This window comes from Symphalangus syndactylus, chromosome 14, assembly GCF_028878055.3.
Source record: "Symphalangus syndactylus isolate Jambi chromosome 14, NHGRI_mSymSyn1-v2.1_pri, whole genome shotgun sequence".
NCBI lineage: Eukaryota > Metazoa > Chordata > Mammalia > Primates > Hylobatidae > Symphalangus > Symphalangus syndactylus.
In genome coordinates this window covers 11295205-11317380 of record NC_072436.2, presented here as the reverse complement: position 1 = coordinate 11317380, position 22176 = coordinate 11295205, and the positions used below count along the sequence as shown (strand labels likewise).

General features: G+C 51.7%; 1 protein-coding gene and 1 pseudogene across 2 annotated transcripts; both read left to right on the top strand.

Moving 5' to 3' along the window:
- Window positions 1-13: 13 nt before the first annotated feature.
- KCTD2 (potassium channel tetramerization domain containing 2) lies at window positions 14-15876 on the top strand. 2 transcript variants are annotated; one of them, XM_055241176.2, is made up of 7 exons: window positions 14-265; window positions 385-555; window positions 2186-2294; window positions 5853-5944; window positions 9703-9798; window positions 11797-11922; window positions 12999-15876. In XM_055241176.2, the coding sequence occupies exons 1-7, from the start codon at window positions 14-16 to the stop codon at window positions 13026-13028; spliced, it is 876 nt and encodes a 291-aa protein (XP_055097151.1). In that variant the 3' UTR covers window positions 13029-15876. The 2 variants fall into 2 exon arrangements, with proteins under 2 accessions (XP_055097151.1, XP_055097152.1); XM_055241177.2 differs by having other exon boundaries at window positions 178-555.
- Window positions 15877-17266: 1390 nt separating this feature from the next.
- LOC129462345 (E3 ubiquitin-protein ligase TRIM65-like) lies at window positions 17267-21248 on the top strand (annotated as a pseudogene).
- Window positions 21249-22176: the final 928 nt, after the last annotated feature.

The window sequence follows — 22176 nt, the reverse complement described above, 5'->3', positions numbered from 1 at the left end:
TCAGCCAATAGAGATGAGGGCTGGTTCCGGAAGTATCTCCCCGGGGGCGGGCACAGCGCCTCCGCCGCGCGGGTCCCCGGGCGCTGGTTGGGGGCGCTCCCGTCCCTCTCCCCTCTGCCCCACCCCCGCCGATGGGCCGGCCCGGCTCTCCCTGCCGAGAAATGGGCCGGCCCGGCTGCGCGCGGGCAGCGGCGGCGGCGGCGGCGGCGGCCCAAGATGGCGGAACTGCAGCTGGACGCGGCGATGGCGGGGCTGGGAGGGGGCGGTGGGAGCGGGGTGGGCGACGGGGGTGGCCCAGTCCGCGGGCCCCCCAGCCCACGCCCGGCTGGCCCCACGCCCCGCGGGCACGGCCGCCCGGCTGCCGCCGTCGCGCAGCCGCTGGAGCCGGGTCCCGGACCACCCGAGCGGGCAGGGGGCGGCGGCGCGGCCCGCTGGGTCAGGCTGAACGTGGGAGGCACCTACTTCGTGACCACCAGACAGACCTTAGGCCGGGAGCCCAAGTCATTCCTCTGCCGCCTCTGCTGCCAGGAGGACCCGGAGCTGGACTCAGACAAGGTGTGCCCCGCCCTCGGGCGCGCCCCCGGGCCTTCGGATCCCCTGGTTTCTCCTAGATCGGTCCCCAGAGTCCTGAGACACGCTCCTCACAGGCAGCCCCCTCAGGCCGGGACCCCATCCTCCCCCTGCCTCCCACACTACTCGCAGGGGCCTCAGCGGGACCTCCCACTCCCCTTCTCCCATGCTGAGGCATACTCCGGCTTTCTCCCTGACCCCGCCCTTCGTTCTCCGAGACTCCTTCCCACACTGCGCCCACCTGCACCCACGAGAACGCACTCCACACCCCTTCTCCATATTCTCTGTCCCTGACATCCCACGGAGATCTGCATGAGTTTTCCCTGGCTCCTCTTCAGCCCCCCCACTGCCGGTGCCAGATGCATCCAGAACTGGGTCAGGGTGAGCTCAGGCATCCTTGTAGCCTTCTCAGACTCCCTTTCGGACCCCTATGCCAAGTTGTGCTTCGACAGCTGCAGGAAGCGCTCCTTGTGGTATCACACTGCTTTCCTATAGTCCTGGTCGCAAAACTTTTATCTGTTAACAGTCACTGGTTTAGGTCCATATTTAGATCAAATGCGTTTTTTGGAAAGAGGTTAACCGTTTGCCGCTGCAAATCTAGGCTAAGACAGAAGGAAAATGAAAATTTTCCCGGGAAAATTTTGGGCAGGATGCATGGTTGCTAACCAAAGGGTTGAGAGGTGACAAGACACTTAAACCATTTCCAGTTTGAACTGTGTCCATTTCTTTTTAACTTTACATGTTCACTTTTAAGTTCTCAAAGGCACTGACCATAACTCACACCGTCCTATATCCCATATAGCACTCAGCTGGTCACCTCAAAACAGAGCTGGAGGTGCGTAAACATTCGTTGTTTTCGTTTATTCCTCTCCTCTAAGAAATCTCAGATTGATGGAAAGCTATCCTGCCCTAACTTTAAAGAGATTTGAAAACCCTTGCTTATAAAGGAATTATTTTTATCTACCCTATATCCTCCTTGTGGTAATAGAAGCCAGTTTCTTCTTGTTCCTTTTACTGTAAAGATGAGTAGGATTAAAGCTGCTCAGAGCCAAGTCCTGGCAGTACCAAGCTTCCGCTGGGCACAGAGCTGGGGTGTGTGAGATTACAGCTGGCAGTGCAAACTCCCACTGATGTTGGCCTTGAGCTCAGGAGCATTGCCAACTACACAGAGGTTTTCTTGGAATTAGGAATGCAGTTCAGAGGCAGTGGAAAAGTCAGAATGTCCATCACAAGCAAAGATTTCAATTACACAGCTATGCCATTTTCTCCCTTTCTTAATAACAAACACCCTACAGAAAAATGTTTGTCACTGTAATTATTGTCCAAGCAAAGATTTCGAATTCCAGCCAGGAAGTAAACGCCTAAATGAGTATGACTGTCTGTACCACCCTACCTAAGATGATCTTAATGTCCAAGATACGTAAAGCTATAGCTTTCTTACCAATAGTTTGTGATAAACAAATGTGTAACAAAACTTGCCATCACTAAAGTCTTTTTTAGCTGATGGAATGAATTGTTGTCTTGCGGCACTGACAAAGATGGTGAAACCCTGCCCTGCCTTTGTTTAAAATACTCCTCAAAGCTCCACAATGATACCCTTGTGTTTGGTTGGCAGGATGAGACAGGAGCCTATCTGATTGACAGGGACCCCACCTACTTTGGTCCTATCCTAAACTACCTCCGCCATGGGAAACTCATCATTACTAAGGAGTTGGCAGAAGAAGGTAAGAGCACTGTTTGCATTGGGGATTTTCAAAATGCAAGTAGAATCTTTAAAGTTGTTTTACAGATTTAAATTTTGTTTGACATTTTCATCAAGCTCATGTGCAGATATAGTTTCAGGTTTATGAAACAGAGCAGAAACTACCAGTCTTGTCTGAGGGAGTCATGATTAAGGAAGCCTCCTTAGGCTTTGTTCAGCTTCCTGGGTGAGAAGGAAGATTGGTAGCTCAGCTTTTTTTTTTTTTTTGAGACGGAGTCTCGCTGTCGCCCAGGCTGGAGTGCAATGGCGCGATCTCGGCTCACTGCAGGCTCCACCCCCCGGGGTTCACGCCGTTCTCCTGCCTCAGCCTCCCAAGTAGCTGGGACTACAGGCGCCCGCCACCACGCCCGGCTAATTTTTTGTATTTTTAGTAGAGACGGGGTTTCACTGTGTTAGCCAGGATGGTCTTGATCTCCTGACCTCGTGATCCGCCCGCCTAGGCCTCCCAAAGTGCTGGGATTACAGGCGTGAGCCACCGCGCCTGGTCAGGTAGCTCAGCTTTGCAGATAACTTCAGGAGTTCTTTCCAAATCTCCAGAATTGTCACGATCCTTTTTTTACATTTATTTGTGTGCTAGCAGTGAGTGTCTGTAGTCTGAAGAAGCAAGACATCTCTGACATTCAGTTATTTATAGTTTTAATTTTGGTTTGAACTCGCAGTTGTACAAAAATAATAAAGGCTTGGCCTCATTTCTTTTAAGACTCTGGCCTCATGCTTCCCTGTAAATGTTTGCAGCTGACCTAATTCATTCTCTAGTTCATTGTCAGGTGTATCATCACTTGCCTCATCTTTGTGGTTTGTAGGGCATTGGGACTGTAAGTGGGTCTAGTCCACTTTCTACAAGGCTTGGCGTGGTCCTACTGAAGGCATTCAGTTGTAAAGGGGACTGTCCCTAAATCCAGGGCACCCTGATCTGGGAGCTTTGGCTCTGAGTAAGAAAGCTTGTAATGGCTGTACTAGTTAATGAAGTGACTGCAAAACAACTCTGTTTCAGCCAGTAGAAAGAGGAATTGCTCTCTGTCTCTTTTTTTTAAATGTCCCTTTTTAAACAATATTTCAAATGCATACAAAAGTAGTGGAAATAGTACAGTGAATTCCATGCATCCACTATCCAGCTTCAACAGTTACCAACTCATGGGTGATCTTAATCTTATTTCTTTTTCTTTTTTAATTTTTGTGAGTACCTAGTAGGTGTATATATTTATGGGGTACATGAGATTTTTCCTTTTTTTTCTTCACTCAGGCTGGAGTGCACTGGCACGATCTCGGCTCACTGCAACCTCAGCCTCCTGTGTTCAAGCGATTCTCCTGCCTCAGACTCCCAAGTAGCTGGGATTACAGGCGTGTGCCACCATGCTTGACTAATTTTTTGTATTTTTAGTAGAGACAGGGTTTCACCATGTTGGCCAGGCTGGTCTTGAACTCCTAACCTCAAGTGATCCACCTGCCTCAGCCTCCCAGAGTGCTGGGATTACAGGCCTGAGCCTCCGCGCCCGACCTGAGATGTTTGGATACAGGCATGCAGTGTGAAATAAGCACGTCATGGAGAATGGGGTATCCATCCCCTCAAGCATCTATCCTTTGTGATACAAACAATTCAATTACCCCCTTTTAGTTAAGTATCTTTTCTAATGCTTTTAATTAAAAAAACTTTATTTTGAAGTAATTTAAAACTTAGAGAAAAGAGCAAGAATAACACAGAGAACGCCCTATATCCCAGATTAACCAATTTTCAATGTTATTTTTGTCATATTTGGGGTTTGGGGAGATCTTTTTGTTTGTTTTTTAAGAGTCAGAGTCTCACTATCTTATCTTGCCCAGGCTGGTCTCAAACGTCTGGCCTCACATGATCCTCCTGCCTCAGCCTCCTGAGTAGCTGGGATTATAGGCACAAGCCATCATACCCAGCTTTTTTTTTTTTTTTTTTTTTTTTTTTTTTTTTTTTTGAGACAGTCTTGCTCTGTTGCCCGGGCTGGAGTGCAGTGGCGCGATCTCGCCTCACTGCAAGCTCCACCTCCCAGGTTCATGCCATTCTCCTGCCTCAGCCTCCCGAGTAGCTGGGACTATAGGCGCCCGCCACCACGCCTAGCTAATTTTTGTATTTTTAGTAGAGACAGGGTTTCACCGTATTAGCCAGGATGGTCTCGATCTCCTGACCTCATGATCTGCCTGCCTCAGCCTCCCAAAGTACTGGGATTACAGGCGTGAGCCACCATGCCCGACTTTTTTTTTTTTTTTTTTAAATCATACTCGCATCGTCCTTCATTCTCTCTTACCCCCTCCCTACCCCCATCCTCTTGTCTCTCCCACCACAGTTATTTCTGAACTATTTGAGAATAGATTGCAGATTTCACCCCTTAATATTTGTATATATTTCCCAAGAACAAGGATAATCTCTTATGTAACCACAGACAGTACAGTTATCAAACTCAGGAAATTTAATACTGATGCTTTTATCTACAGCTTGTATTGCAGTTTTGTGAGTTGTCCTAATAATGGCTTTTATAGCAAATTTGTTCCTGTAGGATCACACATCTCATAGTTGCCCTAAGGCCTTTGAGTTCATTAGCATGCGAGTCTTTAAATGGTTGCCTTTTATATTGTTCAAATGATTAGCCTCCTATTAAGTTTGGCCCACATAAATTTGTACACACACCCCCACCCCCAGTCCTTTTGTGGGCAGATTGGAGAAAAATATCAAGTTCAGGAGGTGTCCAACATGACTAGTTCCAGGAACTAAGTGACATATGGGAAAAGTGTCCTGCAGCTAATGGACAGGTGCCAGGTAGGGAAAGGAGGGTTGAAATGGAGTGAGCAGAACATACCCTGGTGTTTGACTAATTTATGTTGGAGAAAAGGTCATGGGTTTACCGAAAATAGCAAAGAGATACTTTCTAGCAGAAGGAGAGAGATTGTATTTACATTTAAATAATGCAGTTTTTAGGCCGGGAGCTGTGGCTCATGCCTGTAATCCCAACACTTGGAAGGCCAAGGTGGGCGGATCACTTGAGGTTAGGAGTTCAAGACCAGCCTGACCAACATGATGAAACCCTGTCTCTACTAAAAATACAAAAAATTAGCCGGGCATGGTGGCAAGCGCCTGTAATCCCAGCTACTCGGGAGGCTGAGGCAGCAGAATCTCTTGAACCCAGCAGGCGGAGGTTGCAGTGAGCCAAGATCATGCCATTGCACTCCAACCTGGGCAACGAGAATGAAACTCTGTCTCAGGCACGGGGAAAATAATACAAACATCAGCTGGGCGTGGTGGTGTGTGTCTGTACTCCCAGCTACTTGGGAGACTGAGGCAAGAGAATCACTTGAACCCAGGAGGCGGAGGTTGCCGTGAGCCAAGATGGCACCACTGAACTCCAGCCTGGGCGACAGAGTAAGACTCCGTCTCAAAAAATAAGTAAATAAATAAATAAGCAGTTTTTAGCAAGCATGCAACCTTCAGCCTCTCCTTGGTGTTTTTCTGGCGAACTCTCGCACCCATCTGACTGCAGTTTTGTCCTTGTTCCAGGTGTGCTGGAGGAGGCGGAGTTTTACAACATCGCGTCCCTTGTGCGGCTGGTTAAGGAAAGGATACGGGACAATGAGAACAGAACTTCACAAGTAATGTATTTGGAACTGTTACGGAGGGAGGTCTCAAGTGGGCCTCTGTCAGTCGGTCTGTGATTTGAAAAGGATGCCTTTTTTTTTTTTTTTTTTTGAGACGGAGTCTCGCTCTGTCGCCCAGGCTGGAGTACAGTGGCGCAGTCTCGGCTCACTGCAAGCTCCGCCTCCCGGGTTCATGCCATTCTCCTGCCTCAGCCTCTCCGAGTAGCTGGGACTACAGGCGCCCGCCACCCCGCCCGGCTAATTTTTTTGTATTTTTAGTAGAGACGGGGTTTCACCGTGGTCTCGACCTCCTGACCTCGTGATCCGCCCGCCTCGGCCTCCCAAAGTGCTGGGATTACAAGCGTGAGCCACCGCGCCCGGCCGCTTACTGTAGATTTTGATGGTACCATGAATTATGTAATTTGAAATGATTCAAGTCACGGTACCTGAACATTCTCCCTTCTTCATCATTAGCTAATTCCTGGAGAGCATTATAAGATTTCTGTTTGATGACCACAGTTAAATTAATTAGTCTTCTAGATTCTGAAGGCTTGTGGATTTATACCCCTTTGGAAGCTTTTTTGTTCTAGGAATGTCAAGACCTTTTTGATGTTACCTGTCTTTCCATCTGTCCTTTTTATGTAGTGAAACTGAAAAATGGATTTGATGTTATTCAAAGATACCCTCTTTTGTACTTGTTGTATGTGGCTCTAAGATGAAGTTGGCCGTGTGTGGATTTTCGTTTTATTTCATTTTGTATTTTTCTTTATTTTTTTGTGCGTGGATTTTCAAACATGTTATCTCCTTGAACTTACCTGTAGCCCCTCACACTTGCAGCATTCAAGCCAAGCCCAAGATGTGGGCCTCAACCCTACCTTCGGTTTCATGACCTCTTAGCTCTTAGTGACTACCACCTAACTACTTTCCTATTTCTTTTTCTTTTTTTTTTTTTTTGAGACAGAGTCTCGCTGTGTTGACCAGGCTGGAGTGCAGTGGTGCGATCTCAGCTCACTGCAACCTCTGCCTCCTGGGTTCCAGCGATTCTTCTGCCTCAGCCTCCCGAGTAGCTAGATTATAGGTATGCACCACCACGCCCGGCTAATTTTTGTGTTTTTAATAGAGGCAGGGTTTCCCCATGTTGGCCACACTGGCCTCAAACTCCTGACCTTAGGTGAGCCACCCACCTCAGCCTCCCAAAGTGCTGGGATTACAGGCGTGAGCAACCATACCCAGACTCCTATTTCTTATACTAGTATTTTTTGTAGGTGATTGATCTTGGTGCATTTCAGAGCACAAGTGGTTTACTTTGGAAGAGGGAAAAAAGAGGCAGTATAATGGCATCTTAAATACCTGGGACTTTGACAGCTGTGGCCAACATCACAGATCTTTTGTGATACTCTGAATTTTGTACTTACACAATTGGTTTCCAAAATATGTGGTTAGAACCAATTAAAATCTTCAGAGGATTTGTACTATATGTAATATGGAAGGAAATCTTTGAAATCCTTAGTGCTTTGGTTAATGATAGTTATATCTCTTTTTTTTTTTTTTTTTTTTTTTTTTGAGACAGAGTCTTACTCTGTTGCCCAGGCTGGAGTGCAATGGTGTGATCTTGGCTCACTGCAACCTCTGCCTCGGGTTCAAGCAGTTCTCCCGCCTCAGCCTCCCAAGTAGCTGGGATTACAGGCACGCGCCACCTCACCCAACTAATTTTTTGTGTTTTTAGTACAGATGGGGTTTCACCATGTTGGCCAGGCTAGTCTTGAACTCCCAACCTCAGATGATCCGCCCAACTCAGTCTCCCAAAGTGCTGGGATTATAGGCGTGAGTCACTGCACCCGGCGATCGTCATACCTCTTTTGGGAGAAAACGTAGAAGAAAAAATATAGCATTGTCGGCCGGACGCAGTGGCTCATGCCTGTAATCCCAGCACTTTGGGAGGCTGAGGTGGGCGGATCACCTCAGGTCAAGACCAGCCTGGCCAACATGGCGAAATCCCGTCTCCACTAAAAATACAAAAAAATTGGCTGGGCACGGTGGCTCACACTTGTAATCCCAGCACTTTGGGGGCCCAAGGCGGGCGGATCACCTGAGGTCAGGAGTTCGAGACCAGCCTGGCCAACATGGTGAAACTTCGTCTCTACTAAAAATACAAAAATTAGCCAAGTGTGGTGGTGGGCGCCTGTAATCCCAACAACTCAAGAGGCTGCTGAAGCAAGAGAATCGCTTGAACCCGGGAGGCGGAGATTTCAGTGAGCTGAAATGGCACCACTGCACTCCAGCCTGGGTGACAGAGCGAGACTCTGTCTCAAAAAAAGGAAAAAAAATAAAACAAAAATTAGCTGGGTGTAGTGGCACATGCCTGTAATCCCAGCTACTCGGGAGGCTGAGGCAGGAGAATCGCTTCAACCTGGGAGGTGGAGGTTGCAGTGAGCCAAGACAGCCCCACTGCACTCCAGACTGGGCAACAGGGCGAGACTGCATCTCAAAAATAATAAGGCCGGGTGCGGTGGCTCATGCCTGTAATCCCAGCACTTTGGGAGGCCAAGGCAGGTGGATCATGAGGTCAGGAGTTCAAGACCAGCCTGGCCAACATGGTGAATCCCTGTCTCTACTAAAAATACAAAAATTAGCCAGGCGTAGTGGCAGGCGCCTGTAATCCCAGCTATTCGGGAGGCTGAGGCAGGAGAATCGCTTGAACCCGGGAGGCGGAGTTGCAGTGAGCCGAGATCACGCCACTGTACTCCAGCCTGGGCAACAGAGTGAGATTGTGTCTTTTTTTTTTTTTTTTTTTTTGAGACGGAGTCTCGCTCTGTCGCCCAGGCTGGAGTGCAGTGGCACAGTCTCGGCTCACTGCAGGCTCCGCCTCCCAGGTTCACGCCATTCTCCTGCCTCAGCCTCTCCGTGTAGCTGGGACTACAGGCGCCCGCCACCACGCCCGGCTAATTTTTTTGTATTTTTAGTAGAGACGGGGTTTCACCGTGGTCTCAATCTCCTGACCTCGTGATCCGCCCGCCTCGGCCTCCCAAAGTGCTAGGATTACAAGCGTGAACCACCGCACCCAGCCGAGACTGTGTCTTAAAAAATAATAATAAATAGGCCGGGCACGGTGGCTCACGGCTGTAATCCCAGCACTTTGGGAGGCCGAGGTGGGTGGATCACGAGGTCAGGAGATCGAGACCATCTTGGCTAACACGGTGAAACCCCATCTCTACTAAAAAATAGAAAAAATTAGCCGGGCGTGGTGGCAGGCACCTGTAGTCCCAGCTACTCGGGAAGCTGAGGCAGGAGAATGGCGTGAACCTGGGAGGCGGAGCCTGCAGTGAGCCAAGATTGCGCCACTGCACTCCAGCCTGGGCGACAGAGCGAGACTCCATCTCAAAAAATAAAAAAATAAATAATAATTTTACCTTATTTTTGACTTGGGGAAATGGATTAAATCTAAGTTTGTTGGCATAGTTGCTCAATCATTCATCCCTCTGAAGTTCAGAACTATTTTACCTTTTTTTTCGTTCATTCCTTGGATACGTTTTTATTGAAAAGCCACAGTATGCTGGCTTGTGGTCATTTAAAAAGAAAAACATTTTTTAAAGAGAAGAGAAGAAAAAGAAACGCCACAGTACTATTTGTAAAAGGGGATGGTGGGTGGCTGCCAAGAAAAGATTTCCAAGCAAACTCCTTTTCAGTGTTTATTCATTTGAAGAGCCTCCTTGGGGCAGCTGCAAACTGTGGTGTCCTTAGTGCTGTTCTCAGTCTGCGCCTGGTCATTGCAGGGCCCCGTGAAGCACGTGTACAGAGTCCTGCAGTGTCAGGAAGAAGAGCTCACGCAGATGGTGTCCACGATGTCCGACGGCTGGAAATTCGAACAGGTACATCTCTCACAGAGCAGCAATCCCAGGCCCCGTTCAGGGGGTCTGCAGCTCTTCAAACAATCAGTGTGGATGGCCAATTAATAACCATGGGAGACGGGTACGGCCAGGTGGGATCCTACTCCAAAACATGGGCGAAGAGCCATTTGGTGGGCACTGCTGGCCTAGTGGTACGTGAGGAGTTGGGGAAACAGAGGAGCATCATGTCTTAGCTTCACACCCAGACTTTCCAGGGGAGCCAACGAGCGGTTTAGGCTTGAAGTGCCTCAAAGCCTTTGGTTTTTGTTCCCTCACAAGGATTGTAGAATGAGTCCCCAAAGGAGACTGGGATTCAACAACAATCCTTCCATTTCTTTTCCCAGGGTCAGAAATTTTTGGTTCTGAATGTCTTATGTAATCCACCACGAAGAGCTTGGTGTACAGCTGTGCTAGGAAGGATCAGGCGCCATGGGAAGTGTGGTGCAGCCGTTTCCCCCACTTCTCTCCGCCTCGTGCTTACAATTGAGCTATCAAAACAGCTATGACAGTTGGAGCTTCACTGTTTTCCTCCATTAGATGGCAGACTTGTTAAATTGTCTGTTGCCTTCAAAACATAGGAAGGCCAGAGCGAATAGAGGAAATATGATTTCACATGGATTATGCCTACTTATGTGTGGAGTTTTAAGAGGTCAACAGCTGTCTCACCAGATGCTTACCTTCTAAGAGAAAACTCACACTTTGCATTAACGCTATTATCTCACAGATCAAGTGCAAAGCTGTCTCTGCCTTCAGAGCCAGCGGTGATATTCCTCACACTTAGCTTCCACCATGGAATCCACTCTGCCTGTGTCTGTCAGCCTGGTTCTTACTGGGCATGGGTTGTAAAACGTTGCCAAGAATTTAATGCCCTCCACTCCAGAAGTATTTTTCCTAATATGAGCTCTTAAGCAAAGGATTTTTTTAATGTATTCTCTGTGAAACTAAAATGAATAATTTCTTGTTACATTTCTCATCTTATTACTGTCCTGTGGGAAGCCGGAGGGTGTTCTCATTGCCTCCCTTCTGGATGAAGAAGTTAGTTTCAGGCAGGCGGAGGCGCCCCCAGCCCCATCCTACCGCAGTCAGCCATGCCGCCCACGTGAGGCCTCGCCTGCTCACTGGGATGCCCCCACCCTCTGCCTGAGGTGCTCCCCTGCGTGTGTATTTCCTTTTTAGAATTAAATTCTGAAGTCTCTTATCCAAAAAGGTTAAAAGTACCAGCATGCTGGGCACGGTGGTTCACACCTGTAATCTCGGCACTTTGGGAGGCCATGGTGGGAGGATTGCTTGAGTCCTGGAGTTCGGAGACCAGCCTGAGCAACATAGTGAGACCCCCCTTCTCTATCAAAAATAAAAGAATTAGCCAGGCATGGTGGCACACACCTGTAGTCCCAGCTACTCAGGAGGCTGATGTGGGAGGATCACTTGAGCCCAGGAGGTGGAGGCTACAGTGAGCTGTGATTGCACCACTGCACTCCAGCTTGGGTGACAGAGCTAGACCCTGTCTGGAAATAAAAAGTACCAGCAGCATGTGACTTCCAGTAGCTGATCAGTTATTGGCTTGGTGCTTTCCAGAGCCTCCTGTCTCCGGTCTAGGGCTTCTGCTGATAGAGGAGCCAGCTGTGTGTGTAACTGAAGCAAGTGTCCATTTTGTTGGCAGATGCGTTCTGTCTTCCCTTGGTGTGCTCGAGGAGGTGTGGGCGTGTTAATCCTGCCGCTGACTGGTGGGGGGGACTTCAGAGCTTGGGAGAGGGGACAGTGGAGCTCATACTTTTCCTCCTGGGGAGGCCTCACCAATGATGCCCTGATGAAGAACAGGCCCATTTCTCCCCGGGGGCCTTGGTAGTCACAGAGAACTCATATAAAGAGTTAAACCTTTGAGAACTCAAACAAAAGTTCAGTCGGAAGAGGGGTGATTTGTGTAGCACTTTCATATGTTAAGGTCGCCATGTGAATGTTACTGTATTCTTGGTTCATCAGCTCATCAGCATCGGATCTTCCTATAACTACGGCAATGAGGATCAGGCAGAATTCCTCTGTGTTGTCTCCAGAGAACTAAATAATTCTACCAACGGCATCGTCATAGAGCCGAGCGAAAAGGCGAAGGTAAGGAGCCCCTCCCCCGGGCAGTTGCTTCTGGCTTGCTTGTTTGCACCCCCTCTGTGGGCTTTTCCTGAACTCTTGCTCCTCACTTCTTCCCTGGCCTTCTAGAGCCAGCGTTGCATTTTCCCCTCATTTTGTTCTTTTTGACGGTTGTAATTGAAATTGGGATTTACGGAGCACTGACAGGTGTTTTTAGTTAGGAACTACGAACCTAAATAGGGTAGACTTCCTCCATCCTCTGCCAGATCAATGACAAAGAAAAGCTGGTTGCCACTAATTACTACAGGGTAAGATTTCTGAACTCAGACTTGGAAAGTATTTTGTGTTTATTCTTTAAAACTGTTCTTTTGGCCGGGCGCGGTGGCTCACGCTTGTAATCCCAGCACTTTGGGAGGAATCCGAGGGATCCGCCGAGGCGGGCAGATCACGAGGTCAGGAGATCGAGACCATCCTGGCTAACACGGTGAAACCCCGTCTCTACTAAAAATACAAAAAAATTAGCCGGGCGTGGTGGGGGGGGCCTGTAGTCCCAGCTGCTCGGAGAGGCTGAGGCAGGAGAATGGCGGGAACCCGGGAGGCGGAGCTTGCAGTGAGCCGAGATCGTGCCACTGCACTCCAGCCTGGGCGACAGAGCGAGACTCCGTCTCAAAAAAAAAAAAAAAACTGTTCTTTTTTCACTGCCTCAGGAGAAAAGGGTGTTTTCTTACCTTCATGACCTTTACCTCCCTTAAGTTCCTGGAAAATTGTTTGACACTGTTTCTTTTCCCTCCACTGTGCACCCTCCGCACCCCCAACACACACACACAGCTTCTAAATCATGGATACCAGGTAAGCTGGAACCACTTCCTTTCAGTTTGCAAAGCTTTGGTCCAACAGCACATAAGCTTCAGACCCAGCTGTGTCCAGCAAGAGAGTGTTTGGCACCAGAAGCGCTGCAGGTGAGGCTGAGGCTGCACCCCTGCTTGCTTCCTGGGATAACAGGACCATCATGCCACTCATCGGGTCCAGTGGAAAGCATCCCCTGACATCTCTGTCTTTCCCTCAGCAGCCTCAGCCTCTCCCCCATCTCCAACTTTCAGATTCTTCAGGAGAGAGGATCGCGGATGTAAACTAAGACCCCAAAAACTCCAGACCTTCAGGAGAGCAGTCAGCAGAGCCCCTCTGTGAAGTGAAACCTTGCTCCTGTCCAGTGACCGAGCCACTGCAAAGCACAGCTGAGCCTGGCCCCCTGTGAAGAAGTGTTCTGGTCAAAACTAAAGGGATTCCCTCCCCACCTGCAGGACTCCAAAGACAGATGCGACTTCTGGCTGCAGAATACCTTTTCAGAAACCTGCTTTCATTTGCTTAGCCAGTATTAGAACAGATCTTTACAACAGCGGCTGGGCTGGCTTCCCAATTGGAGTCTTCTGGGGATCTGGGGGATGAGGGCGGAAGGCCTAGCTCCTTGGAAATGGCCTGTACTTTAAGGAAGCTGGAGCAAAGAGGATTGTTCCTGTGCTGTGCCATGGTTTTACCCTATGTGTGCCACATTGGACGTTAGCAGCTGCTTTGGAACACCGTCCCTCCTATGCACCCTCCAAGACCTGCAGCAGATGCAAAGGGTTCTAGCTGCAGTTTGTCTAATTGAGGTTTTAGGTAAAGCATAGAGTTGCCAGAGTACCCCACATTGCCATGAATAGAGCCTCCAAGGAAAGGGAGGATGGGGTGTCCTTTGTTGTAGTTGGAGGTTGGTGATCATTGCTCTGGATTTGGGGCTCCCGGCTGCCACCACATGCAGCTTTGCCTCAGCTTTCTCCAGCAGCCGGGACCCTCTGGAGAGCTTGTTTTCCCTCCAAGAGGCGGTTTGAGACAGGCAGCGTCCTGCACTGAGTCAGACAGACAAGTGGGAGCTGTAGGAATTGCACCTGCAGCCTCCTCTTACTCCCCATTGGCCCTGTCTTCCTTCCCTGGCTTTTTCAACTGGACCAAAGATGAAGGCACTTATGGACCCCTTGATGACTTGGAGTGGGGAAGGCTGTTTCTTTGAAAGTTGCCAAATGTGTTATGTTGTTGTGTCTCAGAGAGTTATTTCCGTGACTGTCTCTTGGAAATGCCTTGACTGAATGTGCAATATTTGTGTCTCTTGGTTTCTAACCTTGGCGGACCTGCTCCCCTCTGTACTGCCCCCAGTGGTGTGTATGTATGTGCTAGGCAGCCTGGGGACCCCCTGTGTCTCTGACCACCTCCCCCTCACCCCCACCATTACTTTCTTTTCTGGAGTGCCATGCTGGCGAGGATCCGGATGCGGCAGCACCCTCTTTCAGGCTGCATCCACAGAGTTTGTGTCCATACTTTCTCTCCGAGCATGTGGGTCTCGCTGAGCAGTCATGGAATGCGGTGGAGCCAGGGGACCCTGTCCGCCCTCGATAACTTTCAGTAGTATGGCAGATGGCACGGAGAAAGGGAAGGGGCTCTGGGGACTGCTCCTATGAAAGCCTCCTCGAGCCAGGTGCTCCTGGGCACCTTCAGAGGTGATGTCCTCTGTGCTCCACAGCTCACCTGCTTGCCAAGGTACGTCTGGGTAGTAATTTCTGGAAATGACTGCAGACTGTGCCAAGTGTCTTTCGAGCTTCTGACCTTACCATGCCCATATGGCTTAACTTCTCCCTAGGACCCTCACTCTCCTTGTTTCTCTGTATCTGTAGCATAGCATAGAACCCGGTATACAGGGGTTTCTGCTGACGCATCAACGTCTATGCACCTATGCGCCACATTTTACAGCTGTAAAGTGTTAGATGAACTGCCATCCTCAGTAAAAGCAGCCACCCCTTCAAGAGTCACAGGCATCCATCCAGTCATATCTTTCAGAGAAAAAAAAAAAAGTTAGATGTGGCCAAGGAAAGTAGTGATCACGGGAAGGGCTGCTCTGAGCCGGGTGGGAGGGAGGACTTTGGAAGAGGCGCTCCTTGGCTAGGTGCAATGAGTAACGTCAGACTGACAGAGGACAAGCAGCTTGGTTTGTGGCCTTGTGTCCAGTCTCGTTGAGGCGCTTGTCCCTGTCTGCTTTCCTGGGGCATGCCTGATCAGCGTGGGCTGGGGCTCCTCGACCAACCCCAGCTTTCTCACCAGGTTCAGCAAGGAGGCCTGGGGGGCAGACACCAATGTTGAGCACCTCCTGAGGGTGCCGTTTCCTTCATTCCTCTTAGATTCCACAGTTGCCACCATGAAAAGACTGCTCTTGAGCCCCAAGGCACAGGCACGTGCTCCGGGACATAGACAGGAATGGTATTTCCGCCCTCTCGGAGGGCTGGTGTTCACCAAGTTTCCCTCCTTGCTGCAACCCAATGACACCTGTATTGTTCCAGCACTCCAGAACTCTGTGGTTTCTTAAGATTTCTGGGAGTGTTGTTCACCCACCCCCTTTAGGAACCAGGCTGGTGTTCTTGCTTGAAAGCCTTGTGCTCTCCGAGTGTCTGGCTGATCACATCAGAGAGGTCTGCGTGGCAGTTTGGGGCTGTCACGTGACCAGTGACCCACACACTCTGCTGCCCAGTACTGCCAAGTGGGGAGGGTCCTGCCTTTTTCGCTACCCTAGGTCTGGGACGCAGGTGATGTCAGCCAGGCCCAGGAGTGCCCAGCATCCCCCAGCTGATGACACAGTAGCACCGATTCTGTCTTTTCCTCAGAATCTGGCCTTTTTCCATGGCAATGAGGTGGGGCCCAGCCTCCTCTAAAGTGGCTTTGTTTCTGCACAGTTGTAACTGCTCTTGGGGGTGTCAGTGAGGCTGGGAGCAGGGAGCCACGGGATGCTGAGAGGAGGCCCGAGAGGACACCCCACCCTCCAGCGTGGCCTTTGATCCGGACCTTAGGGACGAGGCTGTCACTGGTGGGCACCCTCTGTTCCTCTTTGTGTGTTTGAATAGTGTGAAATGCTGTGACTTTTTTTTTGTGAATAAAGATATGAAACAAACTTCTGAATCTCAAGAACTCTGGTGTGTTTTCCATTACTGCAGTCTCCCGGTTGCCACTGTCACTTCCTGTCAATGGTTCTCACATGGGTCTCAGGAGATGACTTAACTACCTTTCCCACCAGGACAGCTGACCAAGTCCTTTTCTCTTGCTACTGAAACTGCCAAAGGGGGTGTTGGGCCTTCTCCCTCCTCCCTTTCATTTTACTGAATCTGAAAAGACCCAGAGAATGCAGAGAAACAGAAGGTGGGACAGATGGGCTGCCCACCAGAGAGCTGGAAAGAGACAAGGGGAGGAGTGTGAGATTTTTTTTTTTTTTTTCCCGAGTTGGAGTCTCTGTCACCCAGGCTAGAGTGCAGTGGTGCAATCTCGGCTCACTGCAACCTCTGCCTCCCATGTTCAAGGAATTCTCCCTCGGCTTCCTGAGTAGCTGGGATTACAGGTGCCTGCCTGCGCGCCTGCCTAATTTTTGTATTTTTAGTAGAGACGGTATTTTGCCGTGTTGGCCAGGCTGGTCTCGAACTCCTGACCTCAGGTGATCCTCCCGCCTCGGCCCTGCAAAGTGCTGGGGTTACAGGCATGAGCTACCATCCCCGGGCGTGGCGCTCGACTGTGGCGCCGGCGGCTTGTCCTTCTACGGCCTGGCGGGTGGCGCCAGCCTCTTCTACCGCTTCCTGGCAGCCTCCCTCGAGCCGCTCTACCCAGTGGTCATGGTCAGCAGCGGCGCCTCGGCCAAGCTCAAGCGGCGCCCGGAGCCCGCGCCACCCGTGGCAGCACCCCATAACAAACCTGGACTTATCTAAGCGCTGGCTGGCGCGCCAGGGGGGTTCCCGGCCCTGCGTGATCCCACCTCCAAAAACGCAGGCAACCCTTTTTAGTAGAGGTGGGGTTTCACTGTGTTGGCCAGGATGGTCTCGATCTCCTGACCTCAAGTGATCTGCCCCCCGGGCCTCTCAAAGTGCTGGGATTACAGGCCTGAGCCACCTCGCCCGGCTGACACTTTTTCATTGCAAGATTTTGTAGCCTCCGCTACTCAGGAGGCCGAGGTGGGAAGACGGCTTAAGTTGGGAATATGGCTTGACCCGGGGAGGTAGGTAGAGGTTGCAGTGAGCTGAGATTGCACCACTGTGCTCTAGCCTGGGGGACAAAGCGAGACACTGCCTAAAAAAAAAAAAAAAAAAACTTTGTCAATGAAGGAAGGACTACATTGATTTACAACCTGGCATGAGCTTATGTTGCTAAGAGCCAGCAGTGGTTCATGGACAGCACTTGGAATCGCACCGTTGTGTAATACAACAATGAAAATGCCCGTTGCTGGGATAGGTGGAGACTAAAGGCTTATGTGGGATTTGGGCCTGGCAGCACTGCCCCAGGGAGCCCACATGGCTGTATACCTGCTATGCCCCTCCTGGCCCTACCACCTCCCGAGCTCTCCAAGTCCCCTTCCTGTGGCCTGAAACCCTATGATCATCAAATAGAAACAGGCTCTCAGGGAGTGGGAGCAGCTCTCCAAGCAGAGGGCTAAACCGTGGGCCATCCAGCCCTGGGCTCTCATTCTCATTAAGCGGAGCAGATGAATGAATGAGGGATGTCTCTTCTGGGCTCGGACATGGGCCTGTTTGCAGAAGGGCTTATCTGAGGCCACCTCTCTGAATCAGGGGCCCCTCCTCCTCTCCCCTAACACCTTACCCCAGGTCGAGGTTCAAAAGGTCCAGGACACTGTGGAGAACCAGATGCTGATCATCGCTGCTGATAGCCAAAAGCACCAGAGCCGGGTGGCCTTTCTCTCGGTAGGGTTGGCCCACCCTACCCCCGGCCCAGGCTTCCCCAGCGCCCTGCATCAGGCTGCAGGGACCTCTCAGGACTTGGAGTGGATGGCATGGGATCAGGCAGTCAGGGACAGGATGCCTAGGTGGGCTCCAGGCTGTGACAGTAGGGGTGCTGGAGTGGAGCTCACAGACGCCTCTCTACACACCCCACCACCTCCAGAAACTGATCCAGACAATGCGAGGTGAGGTGAACACTCACTTCTCGGAGATCATCCAGGAGGTCAAACAGCTGCAGATGCAGATCTTGGATTTCGTGGAGAAAGAGGAAGCAGCCGCCCTGGGTATGCTGAGCAGCTCCATCCAGCAGAGCCATAACCAGCTCCTGAAGCTGGAGGGAGACAGCGTCTGGCTCCACACCCTGCTCATCAACCAGAGTGACCAGCAATTTCTGCAGGCAATGTCCCACCGCTCTGCCTCTGGCTCAGCCCCATCACAGCTTCCACTCTCCCTCCACCAACAAACACATCAGATCTCGGTCGGGCGTGGTGTCTCATGCCTGTAATCCCAGCACTTTGAGAGACCAAGGTGGGTGGATCACCTGAGGTCAGGAGTTTGAGACCAGCCTGACCAACATGGCGAAATCCCATATCTACTAAAAATACAAAAATTAGCCAGGCGTGGTGGCAGGCGCCTGTAATACCATCTACTCGGGAGGCTGAGGCAGGAGAATCGCTTGAACCCAGGAGATGGAGGTTGCAGTGAGCCGAGATCATGCCATTGCACTCCAGCCTGGGCAACAAGAGCACAACTCCGTCTCAAAAAAAAAAAAAAAACAGCTGGGTGCGGTGGCTCACGCCTGTAACCCCAGCACTTTGGGAGGCCGAGGCAGGCGGATCACCTGAGGTGGGGAGTTTGAGACCACCCTGACCAACATGGAGAAACCCTGTCTCTACTAAAAATACAAAAATTAGCCAGGTGTGGTGGCACATGCCTGTAATCCCAGCTGCTCGGGAGGCTGAGGCAGAATTGGTAGAATCCAGGAAGCGGAGGTTGTGGTGAGCCAGAGATCGCACCATTGCACTCCAGCCTGGGCAACAAGAGCAAAACTCCATCTCAAAAAAAGAAAAAAAAACACACACACACACACACACACTAGATCGCCTTTAGGGTGCCTCACTGTGTCCATTCCCCCGCCTCAGGGAGCCTCCCCATTCTAGGTCTTCTGTCTTGAGCTTGCACCAACACCCTTGGCTTTCTCCACCTCAGAGCTCAGCCTTACCTTAACGTTCCCGCCTTGGTTTTCCTGGAACACATGGGATCTCAGGCATCTAACACGGTCTAAGTTTCTCCAGACTTCCCTGGATCATGGCTGAGAGTGAGGCCAGAACAATCTATAGAGCCTGGATTGAAATCCCTTTTCCAGCCGGGAGCGGTGGCTCACGCTTGTAATCCCAGCACTTTAGGAGGCCGAGGCGGGGGGATCACGAGGTCAGGAGATCGAGACCAGGTGAAACCCCGTCTCTACTAAAAATACAAAAAATTAGCCGGGCGTGGTGGCGGGCGCCTGTAGTCCCAGCTACTCGGGGAGGCTGAGGCAGGAGAATGGCGTGAACCCGGAAGGCGGAGCTTGCAGTGAGCCGAGATCCTGCCACTGCACTCCACCCTGGGCGACAGAGCAAGACTCCATCTCAAAAAAAAAAAAATAAAATAAGAAATCCCTTTTCCAGCCCAGGAGGTGGAGGTTGCAGTGACCCAAGACTGCACCATTGCACTCCAGCCTGGGCAACAAACTAAGACTCTGTCCCAAAAAAAGAAAAAAAAAAGAATCGTGAAATCCCTTTTCCTTCCCCAGTCCTGGCCTGGCCCTGAAGCCTGGACTGATGCTGCTGTAAGTAGCGGGTGGGGCCAAGCAGTAGCCTTTTCTGGACGGGGACTGGAGTTGCCCAAACCCTGTGCTTGGGAACTCCAGCTTCCTTTTAGCTGCCATCACACCCTGGGCAGACATCTACAGCAACTGCTCACCTTGTCCCCCGAGCACAATGGGAAGCATTTGGCAATGGCTTTTACTAAGCAGTTCAAGGCACAACAAAAATCCTCCCATCATTTTCTGAAAATCCCCTTTGCCCAGTGCACACTAGGCCACAGTGGCCAAGCCCTTGGCAAAGCCCTGACCTCTGATGTCCAAACAGCTAGGAGGAGGGAAAGGAGATGCCCAGGTTTGGAAACAGGAAGCTTCTGCCCCACCGGCCCATGGTTCTGGAGGCCTCTGAGCCCGTGGCATCTGCCTAGGTCCTGGCTAACAGGTGGTACCTCTGGCCCCTCCCTGCATCCAGGAGTTCCTCCGACTGAAGCAGTTCTCAGCCTGCATGGAACCCCCGATGGGCATCAACTGTGAGGAAACGCAGAGCTTCCCCCAGCTGCCAGAGACCCTGGCTGAGCTCCGGACACGGCTGCTGGACATGGGCCTCAGCTTCTTCAACCAGCTCTCAAAGTGCTGGGATTACGGGATTACAGGTGTGAGCCACCGTGCCTGGCCTTTTTTTTTTTTGAGACAGAGTCTTTCTCTGTCTCCCAGGCTGGAGTGCAATGGCGCCATCTCGGCTCACTGCAACCTCCGCCTCCTGGGTACAAGTGATTCTCCTGCCTCAGCCTCTCGAGTAGCTGGGACTACAGGTGCCCGCCACCATGTCTTGCCGATTTTTTGTATTTTTATTAGAGATGGAGTTTCACCATGTTGGTCAGGCTGGTCTCGAACTCATGACCTCAAGTGATCCGTCCGCCTTGGCCTCCCAAAGTGCTGGGATTACACGCGTGAGCCACCTCGCTGGGCCCCCACTCAGTCTTGTGTGCCTGAAGAAATACAAAGGGAGATGATGTTAGGGTCTGATGGCAGGGGGAGGAGGGTGACCTTGGGCAGCACCCACTCATCCTCCAGGCTGTGTCTGAGCAGCGGGCTGAGTTTGGGGACAGCCGCCTGGGTGGAAGCATCCCCTGACTTGTATGCAAATGCCTTGCAAGCCAGCGTCCTGCCCTGGAGGCTGCTGACCCGGCTTCTCCACCTCCACCCGCCAGGTTACTGCAACCTAAACTTTGACCCCACCACAGCCAGCTCTAGGAGACCGGAGCCCCTGACGGGGGCGGCCACTTCCCGGGCTTCAAGCAGTGACCGCAGATGCTGTGCTCGCGCGGCCTGTCCGAGGGCCGCCACTAGGACGGGAGGTGGAGGTGTCCAACTCGTGGGTGTGCCTGGGCGTCACCTACCACCGCAGCTCCCCGCTGTGCGGCCGCCCGAGCCGCAGCGTGGTCTACCTGCTGGGCCGCAACCCCTACTCGTGGTGCCTGGAGTGGGACTCGCTCAAGTTCTCGGTGTGGAATGACAACGCGCAGACCGTGCTGCACCGCGCCTACCACCGCACGCTGGGCGTGGCGCTCGACTGCGGCGCCGGCGGCTTGTCCTTCTACGGCCTGGCGGGTGGCGCCAGCCTCTTCTACCGCTTCCTGGCAGCCTCCCTCTAGCCGCTCTACCCAGCGGTCATGTTCAGCAGCGGCGTCTCGGCCAAGCTCAAGCGGCGCCCGGAGCCCGCGCCGCCGGTGGCAGCACCCCATAAATAAACCTGGACGTATCTAAGCGCTGGCTGGCCCGCCAGGGGGGTTCCCGGCCCTGCGCGATCCCACCTCCGAAAACACAGGCGACCCTTTCTCGCCACAGCCACAGGAGGGCTCTAATCCGGCTAGAGTTCCCCCAGGCACGGGGGACAGTCCCGTGGCTTTGTGGGTGGGGGATTCCTGACTGCGATGCACAGCCCACTCCCAAACCCCATCCCAGCAGCTTTCCCTGGCCTTGGTTCTCCAGGCTGGTCTTGGCCGCTTGGCGCTGGGGCCTGTCCCAAAGGCCTTGTCGTCTGAGAGTGGGCAAGGTTTGGGCCAGGTGGTCAGACTGAGAGGTGGCGCCAGATGGATTGGGGTACGGGTGGGCTGTCTGAGTGGCTTCATTGTCGCTTAAGAGGTTAAACTGGAGGAGCCCAGGCCTACCTCAGATCCAAAAATGATGGGCTGGGGACCCAAGCCCAGGCAGGGGTGGGGCTGCTGCCCAGAGCAGAGCTGCTCACTCAGCTGGTGTTTTACAGCCCAGAGGGGGTGTGACGCTGTCGTGGGTGGGTAAACCTTAAACCCCCTCCACCCTGCTGAATGCTGCTGAAAGCTGCTCCCCCATCCCCAGCCATCACCAACCCACTCAGCTCCCAGAAGGTAGCACTGCTCATAGCAGAGGGGCTATGTCCATATCCAGGCCTCTGCCATCCCGCCAGAGGCTGAATCCAGGCCGAGACCCTGACAGGGGACCCTGGCCTGGCCGTGACTGAGAACTCAGCTCCTCTGTCTGGGGAAGCCGAAGATTTGGGCGCACCATGGAGCCACCTCCACATTTCCAGCCTCAACCAGCCACTTGTTCCTATGGCTTCTCAAGCAAGGGCTCTCAGCGAGGTTAATGATTGGCTCTGAAGAGGAACTGATACAAATCATGGAAGAAAAAAATCCCAAG

Excerpts from the sequence above, each read along its gene's own strand:
- KCTD2 (XM_055241176.2), top strand. The coding sequence starts at position 14 with ATGAGGGCTGGTTCCGGAAGTATCTCCCCGGGGGCGGGCACAGCGCCT. Across the intron at positions 5,945-9,702 it reads ATGAGAACAGAACTTCACAA|GGCCCCGTGAAGCACGTGTA; the intron begins GTAATGTATTTG and ends TGGTCATTGCAG. Across the intron at positions 9,799-11,796 it reads ACGGCTGGAAATTCGAACAG|CTCATCAGCATCGGATCTTC; the intron begins GTACATCTCTCA and ends TTGGTTCATCAG.